Below are 23873 nucleotides of genomic sequence, written 5' to 3'. Positions count from 1 at the left end.
GTTCCAGTGAAATGAGACAATAAAATGAGGTAAGCCAGTATTTGATGGAAAGGAGATTTTGATTGAGGGGTAGAAGCATCTTAGAGCATGAAAAAATAAACTAAGAATTTAACTAAAGGAAGGAATTAAACAAGGCACCTGACTCCATTAAGTTAATTAGCAGGGCTGTATTAATACAGTGGAAGAAAATGAAGAGGAGAATAAAAGCAGCAGCATGGCATCTACGCCCAGCTTGCTAAGCCAAAAGTAAGGGAAACAGACAATGTAGCTAAATTACAGGATAATTTTCTTAGCAAAAAAGTTTCTGAAGCCAGCCTCTGGGACATCACATTGTAAAGGTCAACTTGTCTTTTGTCAAGTTCAAGTTGGTTTAGTTCTAGAAGCTGAGCAAGAGAGTTTGGATCCACTTACATTTGAAAAAAACAATATGACTAGATGAGACATCCTATGAAACTAAGGCAATCAAATCTACTTCAAGCAACTTTCATTAAATGGTTGGCACCTAGCTGCAGATTAGGAAGTGTAGTGACAGTCTCTGATCAGTGTGCAATATGAGTATGGGACTGAAGATTTCAGATATTGGGATGTTCAACTCCAGTGCTCTGCACTGTGTTGTCGTCACTCACACCTGGGCAAGGTGGGTGAACGCACTACGTAGTCTGAGCTGGTAGCTTTTCACATCCACTTTGCACTGCTGTAAATAACTGCACAAGGTACAAGGCACTGGTAAATTAGGGTATGGCTACACTTGAAACTTCAAAGCACTGCCGCAGCAGCGCTTTGAAGTGCGAGTGTGGTTGCAGCGCCAGCGCTGGGAGAGCGCACGTACTCCACATCCTGATAGGCTTTAGCTTGCAGCGCTGTTTACATTGGTGCTTTACAGCACTGTATCTTGCAGCGCTCGGAGGGGGTGTTTTTTCACACCCCTGAGTGAGAAAGTTGCAGCGCTGTAAAGCGCCAGTGTAGCCAAGGCCTCAGAGTCAGAATAAGCACCAGCGTAAGTTCTTCAAGGATGAGGAACAATGTACAGAGCAAGCTACAAACTGGAGGATTCACTGAAGTTTCAGTTAGGGAAATGATACTTGAACCCAAGTTCTCAGAGCAGCACCAGCAAGACAAAGCTACAAGGGAGAGAATAAGTTATGTTCATGCAGCAGAAGTAAGTGACTTTAGCATGCAGATCAAATGAAAGCAAGGCTGTTTTTACCCCCACAGGGCTTTAATTTCGACCCTTCTAGGTAAACAAGTACAAGGAAACAAAACCAATGAGCGCATAAGGTAGCCATTACATGGAATTTGAGAAATGTCTAGGAAACACCTTAATAGAATAGCACAAAGCTGGTAAGGTGAGAAGTTGAGTCAACACATTTGAGGAAAGACAGGTAGGTACTGGGTTGGCTGACTTTAGGGGCTGGAGTCAAAAAGTCTTCAATATTTTGTTCAAGGTGGTGTTTATTACTGGCTGTAGCATTATTCCTTTTGATCCCATTTTGAAATACTTTTAGACAAATGTTTCTAAAGCACTTCTACATGCTAAGTATGAAACTGATGCACTTGTACAAGCTTTGAGAGAAATGGATAGTTAAGCCAAACCCTATCTCTGTCTTTCTCCCACAAACCTTCAGGCTTTTTGGTGAGCCACATCTTATGCAAGGAATGTCCTCCTGGAATGCTCCTTTAGGAAGTCATTAAAACCCACTTCTACGCCACCTATGGTAAGCTGATAGAAGGCAACTACTAAGGTGGCCACTGGCATCTTTTCATTTATACATTTTAAACAGTTGTAAACCATTTTTCTTCACCCTTCTTCTCTCCTAGCTGGAGCATTTGGTCATCCCTTAACCTGGTATGGTTTTTGTACAACTTTATTTAGATAAGGGAATTGAACTGAGTAAAATAAGTTTTTATCTATACATGGTATAACAGTAACTACAACTGCATTAGGTTGTACTGTTATGTTTCTACATGAATAGTACAAAAACTGTAGATTAGCCCCTATTCTAAACTTTTGTACAGAATTAGGCATTTGTACAGCACCAAAACTAGGGGGCTTCAAAGTAACTGAGGCTTCTGAGCACTATTGTAATGAAAGTCTTCCCCAACATTAAAGTATTTCTGAAAAGCTTGTCTGACTGCGGTACTTAAATGCAAGTTAATGGGCCAGCATTCCTTCAACATACTAGTTTCCTTATTAAGTCAGGACTCTATAACTAGTTCAGTACTAGGCAATTGCCCCAATAGACAATTTCATATTGTGGACAGAGGCTTGGGAGAAAAGGTTTTGCGAGTGCTGAGTCACCTTCAGTAGCCCAACTGCTAAATGATTTACACAATAGGATTAGCAGAGATCTCAGGGCATAAACTCAAATTAGAATTATTTAATCAAACCCAAATGTGAATGTTTTTTCTCCTAACAGTATGAGAAGTCTCAAACAGCCATTTACGGTAAGCTGCAAAGAAACAGATTTCTCAACTGGAAAAGGAGTAAGTAATAACAGTACTTAGGTAGAATTTTTTTTGGTGCTGGGAATTGGTAAATGGCAAAAATTAGTTGCAGAATAGTGAGCTCTGATTTGCCACCCAATATGGAGGTTTTCTAGAAAAGCTTTTAGAAAACTATTTAGTGTAATTTTGACACTTTCCCCTAGAATTATTTTAACATTCATCAGCAGAGGGTGCAAAACAATTATACCTGTAGACTAATGTACATGAACCTTAATCTAGAAGGCAAAAATTTCAATATGTAAATTTTATTTCTAAAATTTCAAGGTTTATTAGTCTAATAGGTTTGAAACAGACACTAATATTGACCACTAGTATTTATGTAGTTGCTTAAATGATCATAGTGCCCCATCAAACTTGGTCATCAGAAGGTAGTAATATTTGTGAATGCAAAACAGGTAGAATACATGTCACTAGAACATCCAAATACAAGCTTCCAATGGTGTTTCAGTGACTTCAGGTTGTATTTTTTTGAACTTGGACTTGGTCATGAAGGGGTAAAACCACCAAATCATTACCTGCTCAACAGCCATTAAAATGGCAAGATTCTAAATTATTTTTGAAGAACAGCCTTCATTCCCCCCCCTCCCTCCCGTCACAAACAAACCTCTTAGAATCCTACACAGGGACTCACTCAATGATCTTTAACCCTTTACTGATCAACTGGACCTTCACAAGTAGGGGCAGATTTCCACAGTGCCAACGCTTTAAATTATATTGGGTTATGCACATAACCCAAAATCTATCAAATTGTGCCTCGACTACATCTTTCTTGCATTTATTTATAGAATTTATTAAAAATCATTGCTTTTTCCAATCCAATTTATTCTATCAGTTATAATTGTTACAAGTCAGATTGTTCACTTGATCTATATCAGATATTATACACTGCTCAAAGCTCTTGAACTCCATTGCTCAGTCAACAGCTGTATCAATCCTCTTCAATGCAGCTCACTGCTGAAATAAAACAAGACAATGAGTTCTACAAATAGCAGATCCATATGCACATTAAATTATCTAAAACTGCAACTACTAACCAAGAGTTTGTCAAGTTATCAACACATTTATTTCTCTCAGGATATTAGCACAAGGCAAAACGTTAATTCTGGTACATGTACATATACCAAACCTAAAATCAAACTTCTCCAAAAAGAGCTCTCCCCTAGTCTAGTAATTTCTTACAAGGGAATGCACTGTAGATGGTACCTGCTTAGGAAGTTGATTGTTGGTACTGCTTTCATGAAATGTTCAGGAATGCTGTTTCAGGCTCAAATGTCCATCTTCTCTTCAACCTGATAAAGCAAATGTGTGTTACTAGCCATATCCAACCACGGTGTTTACACTGCCACCCACCTCCCCAAACACAAGTCACATCATATACAAGGGTTTCACAAGCCATTCGCTGAACCCTATCACATCACAGAAGCACAGTCTGGGAAATTCCAGGGCTGGCTGATGCCTTGATATGCCAGCCAATATATATCATTTGATCCTTAAGCAGAGACAGTTAACCACTTTGACATGGCTGCTTAGGAACAGTGTGGGCTATGGGAGAAAGTTAATGACAACAAGTAAGATGGTAAAGAAAGCTACAATTAAGTGACTTAATGAGTCTAGGAAGAGTCTCAATAGATGAACACAATCAAGTCAGGGAATTCTGTTTCCCATCTTGCTTCCATACCTACTAGGCAAGACATGACTGTATGCCCAACTCTGACCTGTGGAACTGAAGTTGTGCCACAAACCAAAGATGGCGTGGATTTAAAATTTTTCCATTAGTTGACCAAAACTGTCAGAGGAATATTTCACAGGTACATTAGACTTTCAAATGAGCTCTCAACAAGAGGAAGGATGCGGACATGAGCAAAAGGAGTTACCTCGAATTACAGGACTATTTCCACATATGAACTAGCCCAGAAAGCAGCTTTCGTCTCAGAGGTTTCTGTTGGAGGCACAACACTTCTTTTCTCCAAGGACACTGCAGTTTCCATACGCTAGCAGAGAATTCTTAGAACTTGTAAGGCAATGACAAAGCTAGCTAATTAAGTCAATTTGTCTACCTTGGAACACTGTGTCAAACCAGTAACTACTTGTTCTCAAAAGACTGATTCAGACTACAAATTTTAATATCTGCTTATTTTATGAAAATCCTGAACTGTCCTCTGACTAAACTGGCCAGCTGTTTTTCCCCTCCACTTTTGCTGATTTAAGTATAACAAGATAGTCATTACAATACTTTTGGTAGTCTGTCACTAGACAATTTGACTATTCATATGTGAAAACATCTTGACAGTATTCACATGTCAAGACCGCTTAAGATTACATTCTCTCCAATGGTCAGTAAGTCTAGCTTGCTTTAATACTCCTATCACTAGGCTCTCTTCTCTAGAGTCCTCCTCCTTATTACTTGGTTTGTTCACCAGATCTTCAAGGACTGTGTTGTGCAATGAAATGTAAATGTCAGGAGCAGAGTTCATTTCAGACGGTCTTTTAATAGGCTTCGTAAAGCCAAAGAAAACTGTATACAAGAATCCTTTACCACTTCAAATACAATATCAATGGAATATGCATATTTCTTCCAGTAAAAAAAGGACAATATAAATAAACATTTTCAAGAACCTCTTTTATGGTAAGTTTGCGAGAGTCTATTTCTGGGTAATTTACATCATACAGTAAAAATACCGTTATGCAGGTTGAACATACAAGCAAGTTTCTCTTTAAGTATATCAAGGTGGTTTGCCTTCCAATTTACACCCAGGCTGCATGCCTACCTTGCTACACTAAAGGAATGTTACAAGAGACGAAGGTAATGCACTTTCAAAAAAAAAAAAAATATAAAGTCCACAGCTTGTTCAGCTTCCAGTGAACATTGAATTAAAGGTCCTTTTCTATCTCAAAAAACTGAATTAGGGCCCCAACATCACAACTTTTAAAAAAAACACCTTGGCTTATCACAGAGGATAAAATAAAATCCGTAGTGCTTTCAAAAAAGATTAAAAACACTTGGAAACAGAGCTTTCTTAAAGAAAAGTCTAATCAGACCATCTTATATCAGAAGCTGTCAGGCTGTGTTTGACAAGATCAGAACTGATAATACTACAAAAGTGAAAATACAAGTAGATGTACTACACAATAACGATTTCAGCGAAGCTCCAAAAATCTTTATAAATACAGCCATTGGAAGGACGATCTTGAGTCAGGAAGGATTTTTACTCGTTGTGTGTAGCTGAGGACAAGAAGCAGGCACAATTGTAAAGGCACCGAAGCATAGACAAGTTCCAGCATTTTACTCCCTGTATTATTTCAGAGGCTAGTGCTAGTTCACTAGAGCTTAAGAGAACGTCCCCCACCCTTGATTAAAGTTTGTTAGAGGGCATCTGGAGTTTTGCTTAATTCTCGAACTTCAGGTATGTGAGTATTTACTACACTTGCTTTGCCTTAGATCCAGGCAAGTCCTACACATGCATTAAAATTAGGAATTTAAGTGGCAAACATCTCCAAGGCCTGGTTGCAAACAGACTGGTTCTTATGGGCAAGAACAAAGAGTGTGGTATGGTCCAACTGAGCCTTACAGTATTTTCAGACATCAACAGGTCAATCGATTTAGAGAGCTCCCAAGGCAGTATATTCTTCGTTCCCTTTTGAACTAAAACTTACCGTAACTGTCATAGTTGTCTCTGTAGGACCCTCCTGAAGACCTGTCACCATAGCCACCTTGATTCCTGCTAGTAAAAAGTAACAAATGTTTGTTTTATGAAACATGCTGTCATGTATACACACATTACACTTTTGCTGTACTATTGGGACTGAGCCAATTTACATCCCAGTCAAGTTAAGTGAGTTATTTCAGGGCTGTTGTGACAAAAACCTCAACAGTCAGCACTTTGAACCTCTTACAGTCTACTTTCATTTTGTTTACCTGCTGCTATAGTAGTCTCTAGATCCATTATATCCACCACTTCTGGAATCAAATCTGCTTCCTCCATAGCCTCTGTCTCCACCTCCTTGAATGGACACAATAAAGACCCAATTAACACATTGAAAAACTTCTGTTTCAAGTCAGTTATTGAAAATCAGTTACGCTAACTCACCTCTAGAGAAGCCACGGCCCCCTCGACCTCTGCCTCCACGGAAAAAGCCTCTGCCACCTGATGAACCCCCTCTATATCCACGGGATCTGTTTTCGGATGATTTACCTGCCTGGTCAACTCTAATTTGACGCCCATCAACAGACTAAAAACAAAACAGAAAATAAAATGAACTGTACCACTATTTACATGCTTTTAAAACTTAACAGGACAGCAGCTGCCAAATAAGCTGTCCAAACTTACGGTACAAATTGGAAAAAGTTTTAGTCATTTGTGTCCATAATGGTTTGCCCTCATATCCAAAATCAGAATCAAGTCACCACCATTAAATAATATTTACAGAGCACTCAAAAATAAAAATATTGCTTGAAATAAGAGAGCATGTCTGCCTATCTAGGTTTCCTTTATATTTTTAGACTTGCCCATTACTTTAGCTGCTTCTAGAAATTTTAATATTCCATTGCGTTGTCAAAATATTTTAATTCCTGAATCATTTATGATTTTGCCATTCTAAACCCTCAATGGTTAATTCTACTTAATAAAAAACAGACTACTCCTCCTCTGGATATCATGATTCTGCAGCTCTGTACACTGTCTCTGAAAAAATGGAACACAAAATCTTACCTTTCCATTCATGGCCATCATTGCATCTTTAGCATCATCTATGTTCTCAAAAGTGACAAATCCAAAGCCTCTGGATCGCTGGGTCTCTCGGTCTTTCACCACGACCACTGAAAAACAAAGACACCATTGGCACATATCCACTATCATAAAAAGATAAAACTCATCACACCCCCTTATTTTGTTCTTACCTTCAGATATCTGTCCGTATTTGGAAAAGACTTGCTCCAGTGACTGTTCATTGGTATCAAAACTCAGTCCACCAACAAAGAGCTTTCCCTCATCTGATGCCATTTTGTTCTGTAAACAAAAACATGACATCAACTGTTAAATCCCACATGAAAAGTTATTTTTGTTGCTTCAGTATATAGGAATCACACAGAACCAAGGGATTAATTCACTAGATTGGTGTCACCAGGACCATAATACTTGTATCAATACTACAGCTGGTAGTACTAAGCTGCCATGTGCAATTCACAGACGAGAACCACAGCTTTGTATCTATTTGATAGTCAGCCTCCATGTAAACATAAATCAATTAGAAGTGTTTATTTCAAAAAATTAGCCAGATTACAGAAATGAGAAGACCACAGTGGCAGTAATTTATCCAGCAGCATGACTTATCCCTGCAGCCAAGCAATAGTCCCCCCAAGACCAGAACCCGTGTGTGGGGGGTCCATTTCCTTAGTCCCCATCCACAGAGAACAAGCCCCGGTGGGTCCATATCAGGAAGAGCCCTTCCCACCCCGTTCAGGCGGATATCTAACATCAGGCCAGACACCAACCGACTGCCGTAGCGTGGGGTAACATCGCCCGGCGCGCCGGGCCACGTAGGAAACGAAGCTGCCTTTGAAGTGGCTGTGGCTGGAGTGTGTGTGTCTACCGGCTCCCCGCACCTCAGGAGCACGCGCCGCAGCAGGAACCAAGAGGCCCTGCCGCACGACGCCTACTTCGTTCCCTCGCACGCATGCGCGATGGGGAAGAGCGGTCCAGCTTCACGGCATTCCAGGCACCCGGGAAGGCGCATGCGCACACGATCCACGGTCTGAGTCAGGCGCATACGACCTGCGGCAAGACTCCAACCCTTAGCACCTCCCACCTTGCCCCGCCCATTCGGCGCATGCGCGCTAATAGGGAGACGCCATTTTGCGCCGGCCGAGACCGGGCGCCATTTTGTTTCCGAAGGGGCGTCGTCGTTAATTGCGCGCCCTTCCCCCTAACAACAGGGCAAGCGGTGCGTTTCGCCCTGCTGGGCACTCCTGCAGTTGATAACAATGAATATGAAACTGGAGGCGGACAGACCGACCCTACCCGCTTCTCCCTCTATGGAAAGCAGCCGCTCCTGTGGGGCACCGCCTTGCAGCGGGCGCCTCCGCCTCAGGCGATACTGCCTCCCCAGGCCCTTCCCCGCCTCTGCCCGGGTTCCTTACCGGTCCTCTGTGAGTACAAAGACAACACGACGCTTCAAAGTCCCAGCACGATGTACGCTGCGAGCTGCAGGCGCAGCTGTTTATATAGTCCCTTGTCTGACCCCGCCCTATTCATGAATATGCAAATATCCACTGGCCGGAATGAGATATCTCCGCGCCTGTTCTAGCACCGCCTCTCCTCCTGATTGGTCACAGCCTGGTTAATATTCATAAGACGCTGAGAGAGAAGTGATGCGCGCTTCGTATTCCCCACGTGGGGGTGGAGTGCGGCGGAAAGTGCTGATTGGATGGTAGAGGGAGAAAGTTTGCAGACGCGTCCCTGTGGGATGAGAGAGTGGAAGGTGTTGATTGGCTACGGCCTCCCCCGCTGCAGCCCTCCCTCGTTCCCCTGCGCCCAGACTCACCCTGGGCCGGGCAGGGGGCGGGGCGGTGGTGCCCCAGTTTCGCGCCCTTCGCAGCATTGCGGCGCTCGCTGCCGCTGTTGGAACAAAGCGGCCGCCTGAGGCGGCGGCGCCATTTTGGATTGGGGGGGGCCGCTTCGTGCGTTGCCATCACCCACCATGCCGCGCGGGGCAGAGCCTTGTTTTGCCGGGCTCGCCGCCCAAGGGCGCCCGCGGTACCTGAGACGTTCGGTCACCCGCAGCGTGGCCGCGCCAGCCTGGGTGCCCCCCCCCCCCCGACCAGCCCTGTCTCCCCTAGTGAACGCCACAGCAGGGCCTTGTCCGTCAGCGCCCTGCATAGCCCGTGCCGTGCCCACCATAGCACAGCCCAGGAGAACCCTGTGTGCCCCAGACACTGCAGGTGTCCCCCCAGCACAGCCCCCCATAACCCCCACAGCCCCCCAAAACATCCCATGTGCCCCCAGATACCCCATCCGACCCCCAGCACAGCCCCCCATAACCCCCACAGCCCCCCAAAACATCCCATGTGCCCCCAGATACCCCATCCGACCCCCAGCACAGCCCCCCATAACCCCCACAGCCCCCCAAAACATCCCATGTGCCCCAGATACCCCATCCGCCCCCAAGCATAGCCCCCGTGTGCACCCAAAACAGCCCCTGCACACAGCCCATCCGCCCCCAAGCACAGCCCCCCATAACCCCCACAGCCCCCCAAAACATCCCATGTGCCCCCAGATACCCCATCCGCCCCCCAGCACAGCCCCCGTGTGCACCCAAAACAGCCCCTGCACACAGCCCATCCGCCCCCAAGCACAGCCCCCCATAGCCCCCACAGCCCCCCAAAACATCCCATGTGCCCCCAGATACCCCATCCGCCCCCAAGCACAGCCCCCGCATAACCCCCACAGCCCCCCAAAACATCCCATGTGCCCCAGATACCCCATCCGCCCCCAAGCACAGCCCCCCATAACCCCCACAGCCCCCCAAAACATCCCATGTGCCCCCAGATACCCCATCCGACCCCCAGCACAGCCCCCCATAACCCCCACAGCCCCCCAAAACATCCCATGTGCTCCCAGTTACCCCATCCGCCCCAGAGCACAGCCCCTGTGTGCACCCAAAACAGCCCCTGCACGCAACCCATCCGCCCCAAAGCACAGCCCCCCATAACCCTCACAGCCCCCCAAAACATCCCATGTGCCCCCAGATACCCCATCCGCCCCCAAGCACAGCCCCCGTGTGCACCCAAAACAGCCCCTGCACACAGCCCATCCGCCCCCAAGCACAGCCCCCCATAACCCCCACAGCCCCCCAAAACATCCCATGTGCCCCCAGATACCCCATCCGCCCCCAAGCACAGCCCCCGTGTGCACCCAAAACAGCCCCTGCACGCAACCCATCCGCCCCCAAGCACAGCCCCCCATAACCCCCACAGCCCCCCAAAACATCCCATGTGCCCCCAGATACCCCATCCGCCCCCCAGCACAGCCCCCGTGTGCACCCAAAACAGCCCCTGCACACAGCCCATCCGCCCCCAAGCACAGCCCCCCATAGCCCCCACAGCCCCCCAAAACATCCCATGTGCCCCCAGATACCCCATCCGCCCCCAAGCACAGCCCCCGCATAACCCCCACAGCCCCCCAAAACATCCCATGTGCCCCAGATACCCCATCCGCCCCCAAGCACAGCCCCCCATAACCCCCACAGCCCCCCAAAACATCCCATGTGCCCCCAGATACCCCATCCGCCCCCAAGCACAGCCCCCCATAACCCCCACAGCCCCCCAAAACATCCCATGTGCCCCCAGATACCCCATCCGACCCCCAGCACAGCCCCCCATAACCCCCACAGCCCCCCAAAACATCCCATGTGCTCCCAGTTACCCCATCCGCCCCAGAGCACAGCCCCTGTGTGCACCCAAAACAGCCCCTGCACGCAACCCATCCGCCCCAAAGCACAGCCCCCCATAACCCTCACAGCCCCCCAAAACATCCCATGTGCCCCCAGATACCCCATCCGCCCCCAAGCACAGCCCCCGTGTGCACCCAAAACAGCCCCTGCACACAGCCCATCCGCCCCCAAGCACAGCCCCCCATAACCCCCACAGCCCCCCAAAACATCCCATGTGCCCCCAGATACCCCATCCGCCCCCAAGCACAGCCCCCGCATAGCCCCAGCCCCTGCACACAGCCCATCCGCCCCAAGCACAGCCCCCCATAACCCCCACAGCCCCCCAAAACATCCCATGTGCCCTCAGATACCCCATCCGCCCCCAAGCACAGCCCCCGTGTGCACCCAAAACAGCCCCTGCACACAGCCCATCCGCCCCCAAGCACAGCCCCCCATAACCCCCACAGCCCCCCAAAACATCCCATGTGCCCTCAGATACCCCATCCGCCCCCAAGCACAGCCCCCGCATAACCCCAGCCCCTGCACACAGCCATGTGCCCCAAAGCACAGCCCCCGCATAACCCCCGTGTGCACCCAAAACAGCCCCTGCACACAACCCATCCGCCCCAAAGCACACCCCCGCATAACCCCCGTGTGCACCCAAAACAGCCCCTGCACACAGCCCATGTGCCCCCAAGCACAGCCCCCGCATAACCCCCGTGTGCACCCAAAACAGCCCCTGCACACAACCCATCCGCCCCCAAGCACAGCCCCCGCATAACCCCAGCCCCTGCACACAGCCCATGTGCCCCCAAGCACAGCCCCCACATAACCCCGTGTGCACCTAAAACAGCCCCTGCACACAGCCCATGTGCCCCCAAGCACAGCCCCCGCATAACCCCCGTGTGCACCCAAAACAGCCCCTGCACACAACCCATGTGCCCCCAAGCACAGCCCCCATCTACTTCCCATATGCCCCCCATAATTCCTTCTGTCCCCAGATACCCCTGTACCCCCAAACTGCAGCCTGCCAAACACGCCTACACTGTTCATATCTCACTTGTCTGTTTAGATGGTAAGGAACCCTGCAGGGGCTGGGTACGCAGGGTGCAACACAGTGGGGCCGGATCCTGATTGGGGCCTCTAGGCAGTACCCTATAAATAATAATAACTGACTAGACTACAGCTAGGACTGGGAGGGTGGCTGAGAAGAATCACTAACAGGGTAGGTAGGGTAAGAAGATGAGCTCCTAAGTGCCCTGCCCTGGCTGTCATTTTAAATCACCACAGAAAGTGGGTGTTTTTATGCTGATGCCTGCAGAAGGGAGACATAATTGCTTTGGGTTCACTTTAAACATCATGCATCTCCCACACTGAAGCATGGCACAGGGAGCTGATTTATAAAGCAGTCCTGTGTCTTGTTGGTGTCCCTCCCTCACAAACATGCACACATTCTGGTGACCATCCATGTCTGAATACTGGGAGTGACCCTATTTTCAGGGCATGTCCTTATGTCCCTGTCTAAACACCATAAAGTAATTCCATCTCCCCAGTCTCATCATGGCAGTGCCTAGGTAGATGATTTATAAAGCAAGTCATCCCTCTATACACAAGGGTTATGCTGATTCATAAAGTGATCCTGGGCCACTCAAAAACAGAGCAGAGGCAGAGACATACAAGCACAAGGAAAAAAGAGAAGGTATTCAGATGAGCTTTAAATGAGATGGAGATTGTTATTGCAAAAGAAAGACTCAAAATCATTTTACTTTGCGGTTCAGCTCAAGACATACAAACTGAAGTTCTCCCCCCATCCCCTAACCACCTTCTGTTTGTAATGTTAATAGCATTCCCAGTCACAAAGAAAGAAGAAAAATTCCTGAGAGGCTTTCTACTTTACATTTAGATCAGGGCTGCTGTAATTTGGGTGATTTCCTAATGGATGTGGAAACAAAAGCAGCAATAGGAACCACAATCAAATCCAAAGGAGTCATCTGCCTGCCATTGTTATGTAAAAGTATTGTGTTATTCCTACCCATTTTGGGATCTGTGGACTGAGGAAAAGGGAACTCATCGGACAACTGCTTTGATGTCCCATATCCTAAACAGATTTTCCATGTTGGTACGGTAATAATAAAATACAGGAGAATCTCAAGTATCAGGGGGTAGCTGTGCTAGTCTGTATCCACAAGAACAACAAGGAGTCCGGTGGCACCTTAAAGACTAACATTTATTTGGGCATAAGCTTTCATGGGTAAAAATAATCACTTCTTCAGATGTATGGAGAATCTCTTAACTGTCGCTTCCCTAACCTACACACAAAAATATGGTGGTTTCACTACTTTTCAACAAAGCTTTCACAGTGAACCACTGTCTATAGGTCTCATATGACAGTACTAAGACATCATTGCTTCTGCAAAATATACACCACATAGTATATTGTGCTATGAAGTATTCAATAAAATAAGTACAGCTAATCAAAAATGTTTAGTGATTCATCAACCTTGCTTTATTATTGTTTTGTTTGTTTACTCATTAATTTGCAAAATGTATTAATCTCCAAGTAATTCATGCAAATTAATAAAAATAATAATATATTTTGTATAAACTGTCTTAGTGCTTAAATGTATCCTAGATGCTTTGCAATAAAACAGATAATAATACCAACAAATAAATAAATACAATTAAAGCAACAATTTAAAAAATGATGAGATATAATTATAACATAATAAAAACTAAATAATAACAAGGGGTACAGTATTGCAGACAAAGAACTCATTCATTTGTTGTTGATTTTAAATGTCATGTACTTCCTTTTTCATACAGTGATGTCAAATCTTGGCTTAAAATATGGAACAATCATGGATTGCTTTTAATTCTACCTAATATTGCATAAGATTTTGCATTCATCAAAATCAATGATAATTTAAAAAGTTGCCAGGGTTGGGCAGGGTTGACTTGTGTGGGTTTGGGATTGCAAATCCATTTTTGCCCTTGGAGGGGAAGAGAAAAAACAATCAAGCTGGCCCTGAGCTTGAATTCCTAGCATGGCTGCTTTGATTGAATCAGAGACATATTAACATCTGCATTCCTGGTTTGTGATGAGAGCGGATAAAGTGACCTTGAAGTGTGGAGCCATTTTATAAGTGGAGATATAAAACATTGTACTGCATGTAGGACACTGGTGCTCTGGCAGCGGGGTCAGGGAGGGAAAAGAGCAATGCTGTATCTTTATCCTTGTTCCTAGGGCCTCTGATATGGGGAATATTAAATGGGAACAAACACTTTTATTTTGAAAAGCATTTTTTGTTCCCGACACAAAACTGACACAAGTTAAATGTTCCTCAGGCAACAAAGTTGATTTTTCATTTGTAATTTCAGTCAATTTTTTTGCTTTAAAATCCTGCTACCCAAGCTCCAAGGGACAGATCCTCAGTTGCTGTAAATCAGTGTTGCTCTGTCCAAAGCTGAGGATCTGGATCCTAAGGTCTGATTTAGCTTCTTTTAAAGTCAATGGAAAGACTGCCACTGACTTGGGACTGGGGCCAAAGGCAGAGGGCCTGATTCTGATCTGATTTATATCAGCGTAAGTTAAGATTAATTCTGTGGAAACGAGTGGGGTTTTATACCAGTCAGTGAGATCAGAATCAGGCTAGTTCTCATAGCCCCTCACCGTTTCCTTGTCCCACATCTTGCACTCCCAAGAGGCTTAATTTGCTCCACAGCCACTTATTCCCACCCAGTTTATCTCCAGGGCATTAGTAACAGCATATGTCACGTTGGCTCATAAACAAGGAAGATGCACCAGAGGCTCCCTGGAGTAATATTCTGTAGGCAACGCTTTCACCTGCTTGGCACTGTAACAAGTTTGTTTGTTCCACACAATTGGCACCTTGAGCTGTTATTCGTATCAGGAAATTCTCTTAATGTGTATCAGGGATGCATCCCAACAAGCTGATCAATTTTTATCACATGACTGCTGATATCAGGATGAGGAGTGTATCTCAGTAATTGACAGGGTCACCCAGAAGAGGGGGCAAAAGGGGCAATTTGCCTCGGGCCCCACAGGGGCCCCCACAAGAGTTTTTCAGGGGCCCTGGGGCGGGGTCCTTCACTCGCTCCGGGGGCCCTGGAAAACTCGCAGGGTCCGGGTCCCTGGAGCTTCTTCCACTCCGGGTAGTTGTTGGCAATTTGGCGGCAGGAGGTCCTTTCACTCTGGGACCTGCCGCCGAAGTGCCCCGAAGACCTGCGGCGGGGGGTCCTTCTGGCACTTCAGCGGCGGATCCCGGGGTGGATCTTCGGCGGCAATTCAGTGGCAGGAGGACCCCAGGCCCCCTGAATCCTCTGGGCGGCCCTAGTAATTGACTGGCCGGTGGCCCAGTAAACTTCCCATGTTGTCATAGAATTAATTAGGCAATGAAACATAACGTGTGCTGATAATATGTAATATATATGGTTCTATAACAATGGCTGAGATTTACAGCACTTCTCATTCCAGGTTCCCAACACACTGTACAAACTGAATTGAAGGTACGCTACGCAAAAATAACTACCCACCATTGCAGTGTGCCCGTCTGCTGGGTGGGCAGCCTGTGAGTAGCACCAGCACACGGGTTACGATAGACATGAAGCATATTTACCTTACCCTGTTGAACAAATTGTAAATAGTAGTTTGTTTTCCCTATGAGAAATTACTGAAGTCACAACAACCCTAAAATGATGAAAAGTGCCATATAATGACTGCAAGTGGTCTTCTTAGACTATGAACTCTTTGAAGCAGGGACTGTATTTTCATCTGTGTTCTTACAGTGCTTAGCACAATGAATTCCTGATCCAGGCTGTCTTTGGTACACTATTAATGTTAAGTATCAGAGGAGTAGCCGTGTTAGTCTGGATCTGTAAAAGCAGCAAAGAGTCCTGTGGCACCTTATAGACTAGCAGACGTTTTGGAGCATGAGCTTTCGTGGGTGAATACCCACTTCGTCAGATGCATGTAGCCACTACATGCATCTGACGAAGTGGGTATTCACCCACGAAAGCTCATGCTCCAAAACGTCTGTTAGTCTATAAGATGCCACAGGACTCTTTGCTGCTTTTATTAATGTTAAATAATCAGTCCAATTATAATACTAAAATAATTAAGATTTCATCAGAAAGACACATCCTCCAGAAGCTCATCAACCATTAATGTCATGATGGAACATGTATAAAGGGTGTTGGCGCAAAGCCATGCTAGTAAAAGACTTATCTGTATTTCCTAGCCTTAGTTAGTAGGGTCACAGTTACTAAAGATTAATACAACAGTAGCCACTGGCTACTTGGAATTGGTTCTGTATGAGCTCAGAAGGAAGAGCATTACCTATTGAAGCAAAAACACCACTTCCTGTCAGGGGCGGCTCTAGGTATTTTGCAGCCCCAAGCACGGCAGGCAGGCTGCCTTCGGTTGGCAGAGCGCCCCCCATGGCTTGCCACCCCGGGCACGCGCTTGGCGTGCTGGTGCCTGGAGCAGCCCCTGCTTCCTGTAGCACTGAAGTTCTCCCTGGAGGCAGTGGGGGATCTCTTAGTGAAGCCATTTACCACTTTCATCTCAAGATACCAAGGCGTTTAAGACTTGCGACAGCCCTGATATGTCCAGTTTGATGGAGGACCTGACCAAGTTTAGCCACTTGCCCAGACTCACACAGTGGTCGAGTCATACCTTGCTCAGGAGTCATGGCATCCTTTCCATTGCTCGTCCCAGTAGACTGCACTGCAGCCGCTAGTGACTGCTGAGTTCATTGTTTTAATTCAGGCCAGCGTTGTGACAGCAGGATGCTTCCACAGTTGGAGAGAGAGGGAAAACATAGTCCGCTACTTAGCGTGGATTTCCCCCATATTGACCTCCCCTACACACTAGTAAAGTGCTCGGAACCTGTCCTACTGCAGATACTAGGTGCAGGGTCATTCTTGGGGCGGAAGGCCAGGGAATGTGAACAAAATATGCCCTGATCTGGTGTGTCTATTAAATACATGGACAGATTAGCCTGGTTGTTTTTCTTTATTGCTTGGGCCCTAGGGACATAGGAAATGCTGGACTGGATCAGACCAATGATCCATCTAGTTCAATATTCCATCTCCGACAGTGACAAGTTCCAACCCCTGCTCCTCCCTGATGAAATATTCCCCTTCCCATCAGGGACATTTCTTCCTGATCTCCATCTGGTAAAGGCTGGCTTATACCCTGCTGCATGAAGGCTTCCCCCTTCATAACAGTGAGCGTTCACAGCTCCAACTTTGGATTCAGAATCTAAAGCACCATCGGTTAAATATTCAGTCAGTTCTGCATTCTGCCAGGCACTAAGCACACTGACAGAAACAGTCTTATCTTTCCCCATTTCTCATAGGGGAGCTGTTCACCCAGCCCTACTAGGTGAAAATCCCTGACGCAGTCACATTGTTGCTGTAGCAGGAGAGGTTGCTACGGCTGCATTTCCTCTGTGATTTACCCAGGAGCGGTGCTTTATACGTTACAGCACAAAGCTACAGTTCAATGAAGGACACAGACCCACGGCACCACTCAGAAGAAGCTGCAGTAGATCTGGGCCATCTGTCTTTTCATCAGAAACGCCATAATTGCAACTTTCTCTATAACGACAGGAAAACAAAGAGTATAGAGAATATTCACTGGTATCTGGAGCAATTCAGGCTCTGTTTTTTACAGAAGCCTGAGAACGTTAGGCATCCAACATCTCAGCCTTAGCAAATAAGTACATTTTCCAATCAACACAAAGACCCATTGGCTTTGGCCAGCTCGGGTTTTATTTCTGTTCTGCTCTTCATCCATCCTTGCCTGTTTAATACATCGTTCTATTGCTCCTGTTAGGGTCCCATGTTACCACCAAAATCAGTTTCAGGACCCCCCTCCTATGTAGCTAGGAATTTTGGTTGCACTCCATCCCTCAAACCTTGGGTCATCACCCTCATACTGAGAAGCCATTGTCTGACCTCCTGCATTATGCGGATCATAGAGTGTCACCCCGTGACTCCTGCATTTAGTCCAAGAAACAGGGCCAAGGCTTCCAAACGCCCCAAAGTACTGGAGTGATCTGACTTTGGATTCTGAACCCCTGTGTTGAGCAGAGATTGAGTTTGAGCTCAACTTGATTTTCATTTCAGCACTACATGCAGCACTGGTCAGGAAGGGCTGGTATAGGTCCACTACCGTTACTCGCTTCAGTAATTCTATGCATAGCAACACAAATCCTGCCTCAAACCAGCACCGATCTTGGGGGCTTGAAAAGAGCACAAGTCAATAATCTTCCCTGGTTGTGTCCGAGGACTTTCTGAAGGGTGAGGTGCAATAACTGTTGTTCTTTCCTAATGCGCTAAGTGCAGGCGTCAAATCCCCTTGGGAACCCTGGAAACATCTGGCAGGTTCCAGGCTTCCTGCAGAGTCAGACGTCATCTTATTTTATCTTGGTAAACATCCCACGCTTTCTTTCTCCCAGCCTCTTTGTGTAGTTAGAGCACAGATGCCTTGCGGCACACTGAAGTTCTGGCATTAGGGCCTCCCAGGGAGGCGACGCAGGTTATTGTCTGTAGCCTGCATCTGGGCGTGTGTCAATATCTCTTTTAGAAGTGCCAAGTTGCATCATCACAAGCATCAGCCACCACTCTTCCCAACCTTGCGCCACCATCTAACCATTTATCACATTTATTTATATATCACCTTTCATCTGAAAAGGCTTTTGCAACTATGCACAGCACTGTGACATTACAGCCTATATGATTTTATAAAAATATGCTAATGAGTGAATATAATGCAAAAGATCTCTTGTAAGGTATCGTTACAAAGCTTATAATCTACTGAGTGTGATCAGCAGATTTGTATAAATGTAACACTTGTATCTGAAACTAGAAATATGAAATATAACTCTGAGGGCCTATTGTAATTATGCAAAGTGTGGGCTATTAATGGTGGTTTGGAATCTTGATGACTCCCATTAACCAGGGCAATTGACTGGCTGGCTCTGTTTGCAGGCAGGCCTTCCTGTGAGTCAGGCTGGGAGGAATGAAGGCTTGGAGTCTTGCAGTGACATGTGATCATGTCACCTGAACTGGAATCCACCTTTAACCTGGTGTCTTTCCATTGAGAAGGAGGAGGTGGGAACCCAAAGAGGGACAAAAGGGTTCCCGCCTTATGCAAAAGACATATAAAGGGGTGGAACAGAACAAAGGGAGGAGAGGAGCCATCATGAAGAACCCCCTAGCTACCACCTAGCTGGAACAAGAGCTATACCAAGGGAAAGAATTGTGCCCAGTCCTGGAAGGTGTCCAGTCTGAGAAAAAACTTACTGAAGCATCTCTGAGGGTGAGATTATCTGTATTCAGCTTGATTAGACATAGATTTGCACATTTTATTTTATTTTGCTTATGACTTACTTTGTTCTGTCTGTTACTACTTGGAACCACTTAAATCCTACTTTCTGTATTTAATAAAATCACTTCTTACTTATTAATGAACCCAGAGTATGTATTAATGCCTGGGGGAGCAAACAACTGTGCATATCTCTCTATCAGTGTTTTAGAGGGCGAACAATTTATGAGTTTACCCTGCATACACTTTATACAGGGTAAAATTTATTTATTTGGGTTTAGACCCCATTGGGAGTTGGGCATCTGGGTGTTAAGACAAGCACACTTCGGTGAGCTGCTTTCAGGTAAACCTGCAGTTTTGGGGCAAGTAAGTCAGATCCTGGGTCTTTGTTGGAGCAGACAGGAGTGTCTGGGTCAGCAAGACAGGGTGCTGGAGTCTAAAGCTGGCAGGGAAAGCAAGGGCAGAAGTAGTCCTGGCACATCAGGTGGCAGCTCCCAAGGGGGTTTCTGTGATCCAATCCATCACAAGCACATCATCTGAAATGCAGCCACCTCTGGTGTGGAGGTCAGCAATCAACCAGTGTACAGCATAACAAATGTTAAGGCAAGGAAATTTTGACCAAGGACACCAGAAGCAAACTTCAATTGTTACAAAGACCACCACAGGGTTGTTAGTGTCCATGCAGTGGAAAGAGGATCTCAGGTTAAGAGGGTGCTGTCTGAAATTCTCACACAGTAAACTGCGAGGAACACAGTTTATCTGCGGTGGAAGAATGAAAGGCTGAGCAGATGCTGCTGTGAGTTGAATCTGGCATCTTGGTAAATGTAGGATCCCAATTCTCCAATGGCTTGCATCTTGTGCAGTCACTTACACCTGTGCAAAATGAATGAAGCTTTGCACTGGTTTCGCAGCGCAGTGGAGAATCAGGCCCACTGCAGTGCACTCTGGTATCTAAAGCACCCGAATGGGATTCAGGACAATGCAGTTCAGTTCCTAGATCCGTCACTGGGCTGTTGGGGGACCTTGGACAAAAGTCACTTCCCTTTTCTGTGCTTTGGCCTCCCCATGTGTAAATATGTAACATTGCCTCCTTTATAAAGTGCTTTGAGATCCACAGGTGATAATGGCTAGGTATCATTATTAAGGTTTATAAATTATGACTAATTACACAAATGCAAATGACTATACAAGGAGCAGAGCAATTACCTGAGCCCTGAGGTTCTGCAGATAGCAGCCACAACTGCAGAGAACCTCAAAGTGCAGAGAATGCCCAGAATATTCTAGCGCCCCTTGCTAGTCCCATAAATGTTATCTCAGCCTGCATCATCCCCATTCCTACACCTCCTCCCTTCTCCAGGAAGCGAGGCCTCGTTGTAACTTACATTCTTTTGTTTATCTCTGGGTGTTCTCTTCATTACAGAGAGGGAATTAAAAAATAGCAACAAAGGATCAGATTCTTGGCTGCACCGATGTGCTTCTGCACTAACACCATTGATTGCCCTGTGTCCCTGCAGGAAACTTTCTGATGCAAGTGCCTTTGTTCTCCTAAAGCGGGGGGGGGGGGGGGGGGGAAGAACAGGCGGCTCGTGTTTGCCTGAAATGCCCCACCCTGTGCCCAGGTGCTGATCCTGAGCAAAGCGGGTGGTAAAACTGTCTGAGCCTGTCACGGCTGCTGGCAGTGGAGATGCGCCCATGGGAAATGAGAGTAAGGCGTTTGACATGGTTCCGCATGGGGAACTGTTAGTTAAATTGGAAAAGATGGGGATGAATATGAAAGTCGTAAGGTGGATAAGGAACTGGTTAAAGGGGAGACTCTGGCAAGTCGTATTGAAAGGTGAACTGTCAGGCTGGAAGGAGGTCACTAGTGGAGTCCCTCAAGGATCGGTTTTGGGACCGATCTTATTTAACCTTTTTATTACTGACCTTGGCACAAAGAGCGGGAATGTGCTAATGAAGTTTGCGGATGACACAAAGCTGGGGGGTATTGCTAACACGGAGAAGGACAGGGATACTATTCAGGAAGATCTGAACCACCTTGTAAACTGGAGTAATAGAAATAGGATGAAATACAATAGTGAAAAGTGCAAGGTCATGCACTTAGGAATTAATAATAAGAATTTTAGATATACGTTGGGGACGCATCAGTTGGAAGCGACAGAGGAGGAGAAGGACCTTGGGGTATTGGTTGATAGCAGGATGACTATGAGTCGCCAATGTGATACGGCTGTTAAAAAAGCAAATGCGATTTTGGGATGCATCAGGCGAGGTATTTCCAGCAAGGATAAGGAGTTGTTAGTACCGTTATATAAGGCGTTGGTGAGACCCCATCTGGAATACTGTGTGCAGTTCTGGTGTCCCATGTTCAAGAAGGATGAATTCAAACTGGAACAGGTTCAGAGACGGGCTACTAGGATGATCCGAGGAATGGAAAAACTGCCTTATGAAAGGAGACTCAAAGAGCTTGGCTTGTTTAGCCTGGCCAAAAGAAGGCTGCGGGGGGATATGCTTGCTCTATATAAATATATCAGGGGGGTTAACGTTAGGGAGGGAGAGGAATTATTTAAGTTTAGTACTAATGTAGGCACGAGGACGAATGGGTATAAACTGGATATTAGGAAGTTTAGACTTGAAATTAGACAAAGGTTTCTAACCATTAGGGGAGTGAAGTTCTGGAACAGCCTTCCGAGGGAAGTAATAGGGGCAAAAGACTTCTCTGGCTTTAAGACAAAGCTTGATAAGTATATGGAGGGGATGTTATGATAGGATCGTTAATTTGGGCAATTGATCTTGGATTACCACCAGATATGTCTGCTCAATGGTCTGCGGGGAGATGTTGGATGGGATGGGAACTGAGTTACTGCAGAGAATTCCTTCTTGGGTGCTGGCTGGTGAGTCTTGCCCATATGCTCAGGGTTTAGCTGATCGCCATATTTGGGGTCGGGAAGGAATTTTCCTCCAGGGCGGATTGGCAGGGGCCCTGGAGGTTTTTCGCCTTCCCCTGCAGCGTGGGGCACGGGTCGCTTGCTGGTGGATTCTCTGCAGCTTGAGGTCTTCAAACCAATTTTGAGGATTTCAATAACTCAGTCCTGGGTTAGGGGTTGTTATAAAATTGGATGGGTGGGGTTCTGTGGCCTGCCTTGTGCAGGGGGTCAGACTAGATGATCATATTGGTCCCTTCTGACCTATGAGTCTATGAGTGTATGAGAGGCTAGATTCTTATGTCAGTTTCTCCATTGTAAATCCAGGCTAGCCATGCTGGCTGACAAGCAGTAACTCTGGACATGCAGCAATGGAGCTGAGATCAGAATCTTGCCCTACAAGTTCGGACAGCGCTTCTGGCTGCTGGTTGTCCAGGGCCCGGGGGTAGTGGTGCTGTGCGCGTGCGTGAGTGTTTAGAAAGCCGAATGGCAGGACTGGAATCCCTTTATCTTTCCAATTGAAAGACCTTGGACCTCATTCCCCACTCCCCAGTGCCTTGTGCAGACATTCACACTAGATCCACTCCTAGATCCAACTCGTGGTGTCCTGCACTGGCTTCGCCCTGGTGTGAATGATCATGCAAGGTGCAATTCAGGGGAAAATCAAGCCCCTTCAGTGAGCCAACACCTGAATTCAATGGCTTCCTTTGCCCACGTTTGCCTCCTAACCTTGTATGAAAGCCTCTGCATTGTGACACTATTACGGACGCCCCTTTCACTGCAGATTGTGCCTGCCAGGCCCCTAACCCTAATGTTACCCAAAATTGGTCCAGCTAGTAAGCTTAGGGAGGACTAATGACCCACCAGAGTTTAGCAGAAAGCATCACGTTTATTATACTGACACCTAAGCTCAAAAGGAGAGGTGGGAGGGGTGGACACTGTCTAAGGTGGAATGTGACCAACAAGACCTGTAGGGTAACCAGATGTCCTGATTTTATAGGGACAGTCTTCATTTTTGGGTCTTTTTCTTATATAGGCTCCTATTACCCCCCACCCCGTCCCAATTTTTCGCACTTGCTGTCTGTCACCCTACAGACGTGGCCAAGTCATCTCTAGTCACAGGCCATGAGGAGCAGATCCTTAAAAGGGGAAGGGGCCATGTGCTCGGCTGTGCACTCCCAAGATGGTACCTCCCGTGAAGACCCTTCGCCAGGACCGCCTGGCCAGTGGCTCGCCGCATTGCAGTCCATCGGGAAGACTTACCTTCATTGCTCCGTCCATCACTGTGCTGTGGGACACTTACCCTGAAGGATCCTGACATCTCCAGTGCCGTGCCTGTCCAGGGAGCGTGAGTATGCGAGTGTGTGTATGACACACACACCTCCACCCTGTTCTTTTGAGTTTAACTGTCAGTATAATAAACGTGCTGCTTTCTGCCAAACTGGTGGGTCATTGTTCTCCCTAGGCTCACTAGCTGGCCCAATTTCGGGTAACAGTTCAATTGATAGCACCTCAGATCTCTGTGCTCCCTGCCTCTGGGGTGACGGTCCTTTCACATACAAACCCAATAATGGAATCAGCCCATTCAATGTCACTAGTAAAACCCACATGGCAAATGGCAGGCCTGGCCTGCAGTCGTAATACAGAACCCCCTGCAACGCATGTTTGGG

At 46.5% G+C, this 23873-nt stretch overlaps 1 protein-coding gene across 4 annotated transcripts; it reads right to left on the bottom strand.

Annotated features, from left to right (window-relative positions):
- Positions 1–1918: 1918 nt before the first annotated feature.
- CIRBP (cold inducible RNA binding protein) lies at positions 1919–8757 on the bottom strand. Of its 4 annotated transcripts, none has more exons than XR_007771369.1 (8): positions 8642–8757; positions 7403–7511; positions 7215–7321; positions 6594–6735; positions 6422–6506; positions 6160–6224; positions 3709–3794; positions 1919–3459 (listed from the first exon to the last, which is right to left on the bottom strand). XR_007771369.1 is itself a non-coding variant. In XM_050933964.1 (7 exons), exons 2-7 carry the CDS (start codon positions 7503–7505, stop codon positions 5712–5714), a joined length of 522 nt encoding a protein of 173 aa, XP_050789921.1. In that variant the 5' UTR covers positions 7506–7511; positions 8642–8756; the 3' UTR covers positions 4975–5711. The 4 variants fall into 4 exon arrangements, 2 of the variants coding, with proteins under 2 accessions (XP_050789921.1, XP_050789922.1); XR_007771368.1 differs by having other exon boundaries at positions 6160–6227; positions 8642–8756; XM_050933964.1 differs by lacking the exons at positions 1919–3459; positions 3709–3794 and adding an exon at positions 4975–5728 and having other exon boundaries at positions 6160–6227; positions 8642–8756.
- Between the last annotated feature and the right edge of the window lie 15116 nt (positions 8758–23873).

This window comes from Gopherus flavomarginatus, chromosome 24 (assembly GCF_025201925.1).
Source record: "Gopherus flavomarginatus isolate rGopFla2 chromosome 24, rGopFla2.mat.asm, whole genome shotgun sequence".
NCBI lineage: Eukaryota > Metazoa > Chordata > Testudines > Testudinidae > Gopherus > Gopherus flavomarginatus.
Note: the sequence above shows the minus strand (reverse complement) of the source record. Positions and strands in the feature narration are given on the sequence as shown.

Coding starts and splice junctions, on each gene's coding strand:
- CIRBP (XM_050933964.1), bottom strand. CDS start 7,505: ATGGCATCAGATGAGGGAAAGCTCTTTGTTGGTGGACTGAGTTTTGAT. Junction 6,736..7,214: donor TGATGGCCATGAATGGAAAG/GTAAGATTTTGT, acceptor TTTTGTTTTTAG/TCTGTTGATGGGCGTCAAAT. Junction 6,507..6,593: donor GGGCCGTGGCTTCTCTAGAG/GTGAGTTAGCGT, acceptor TGTCCATTCAAG/GAGGTGGAGACAGAGGCTAT.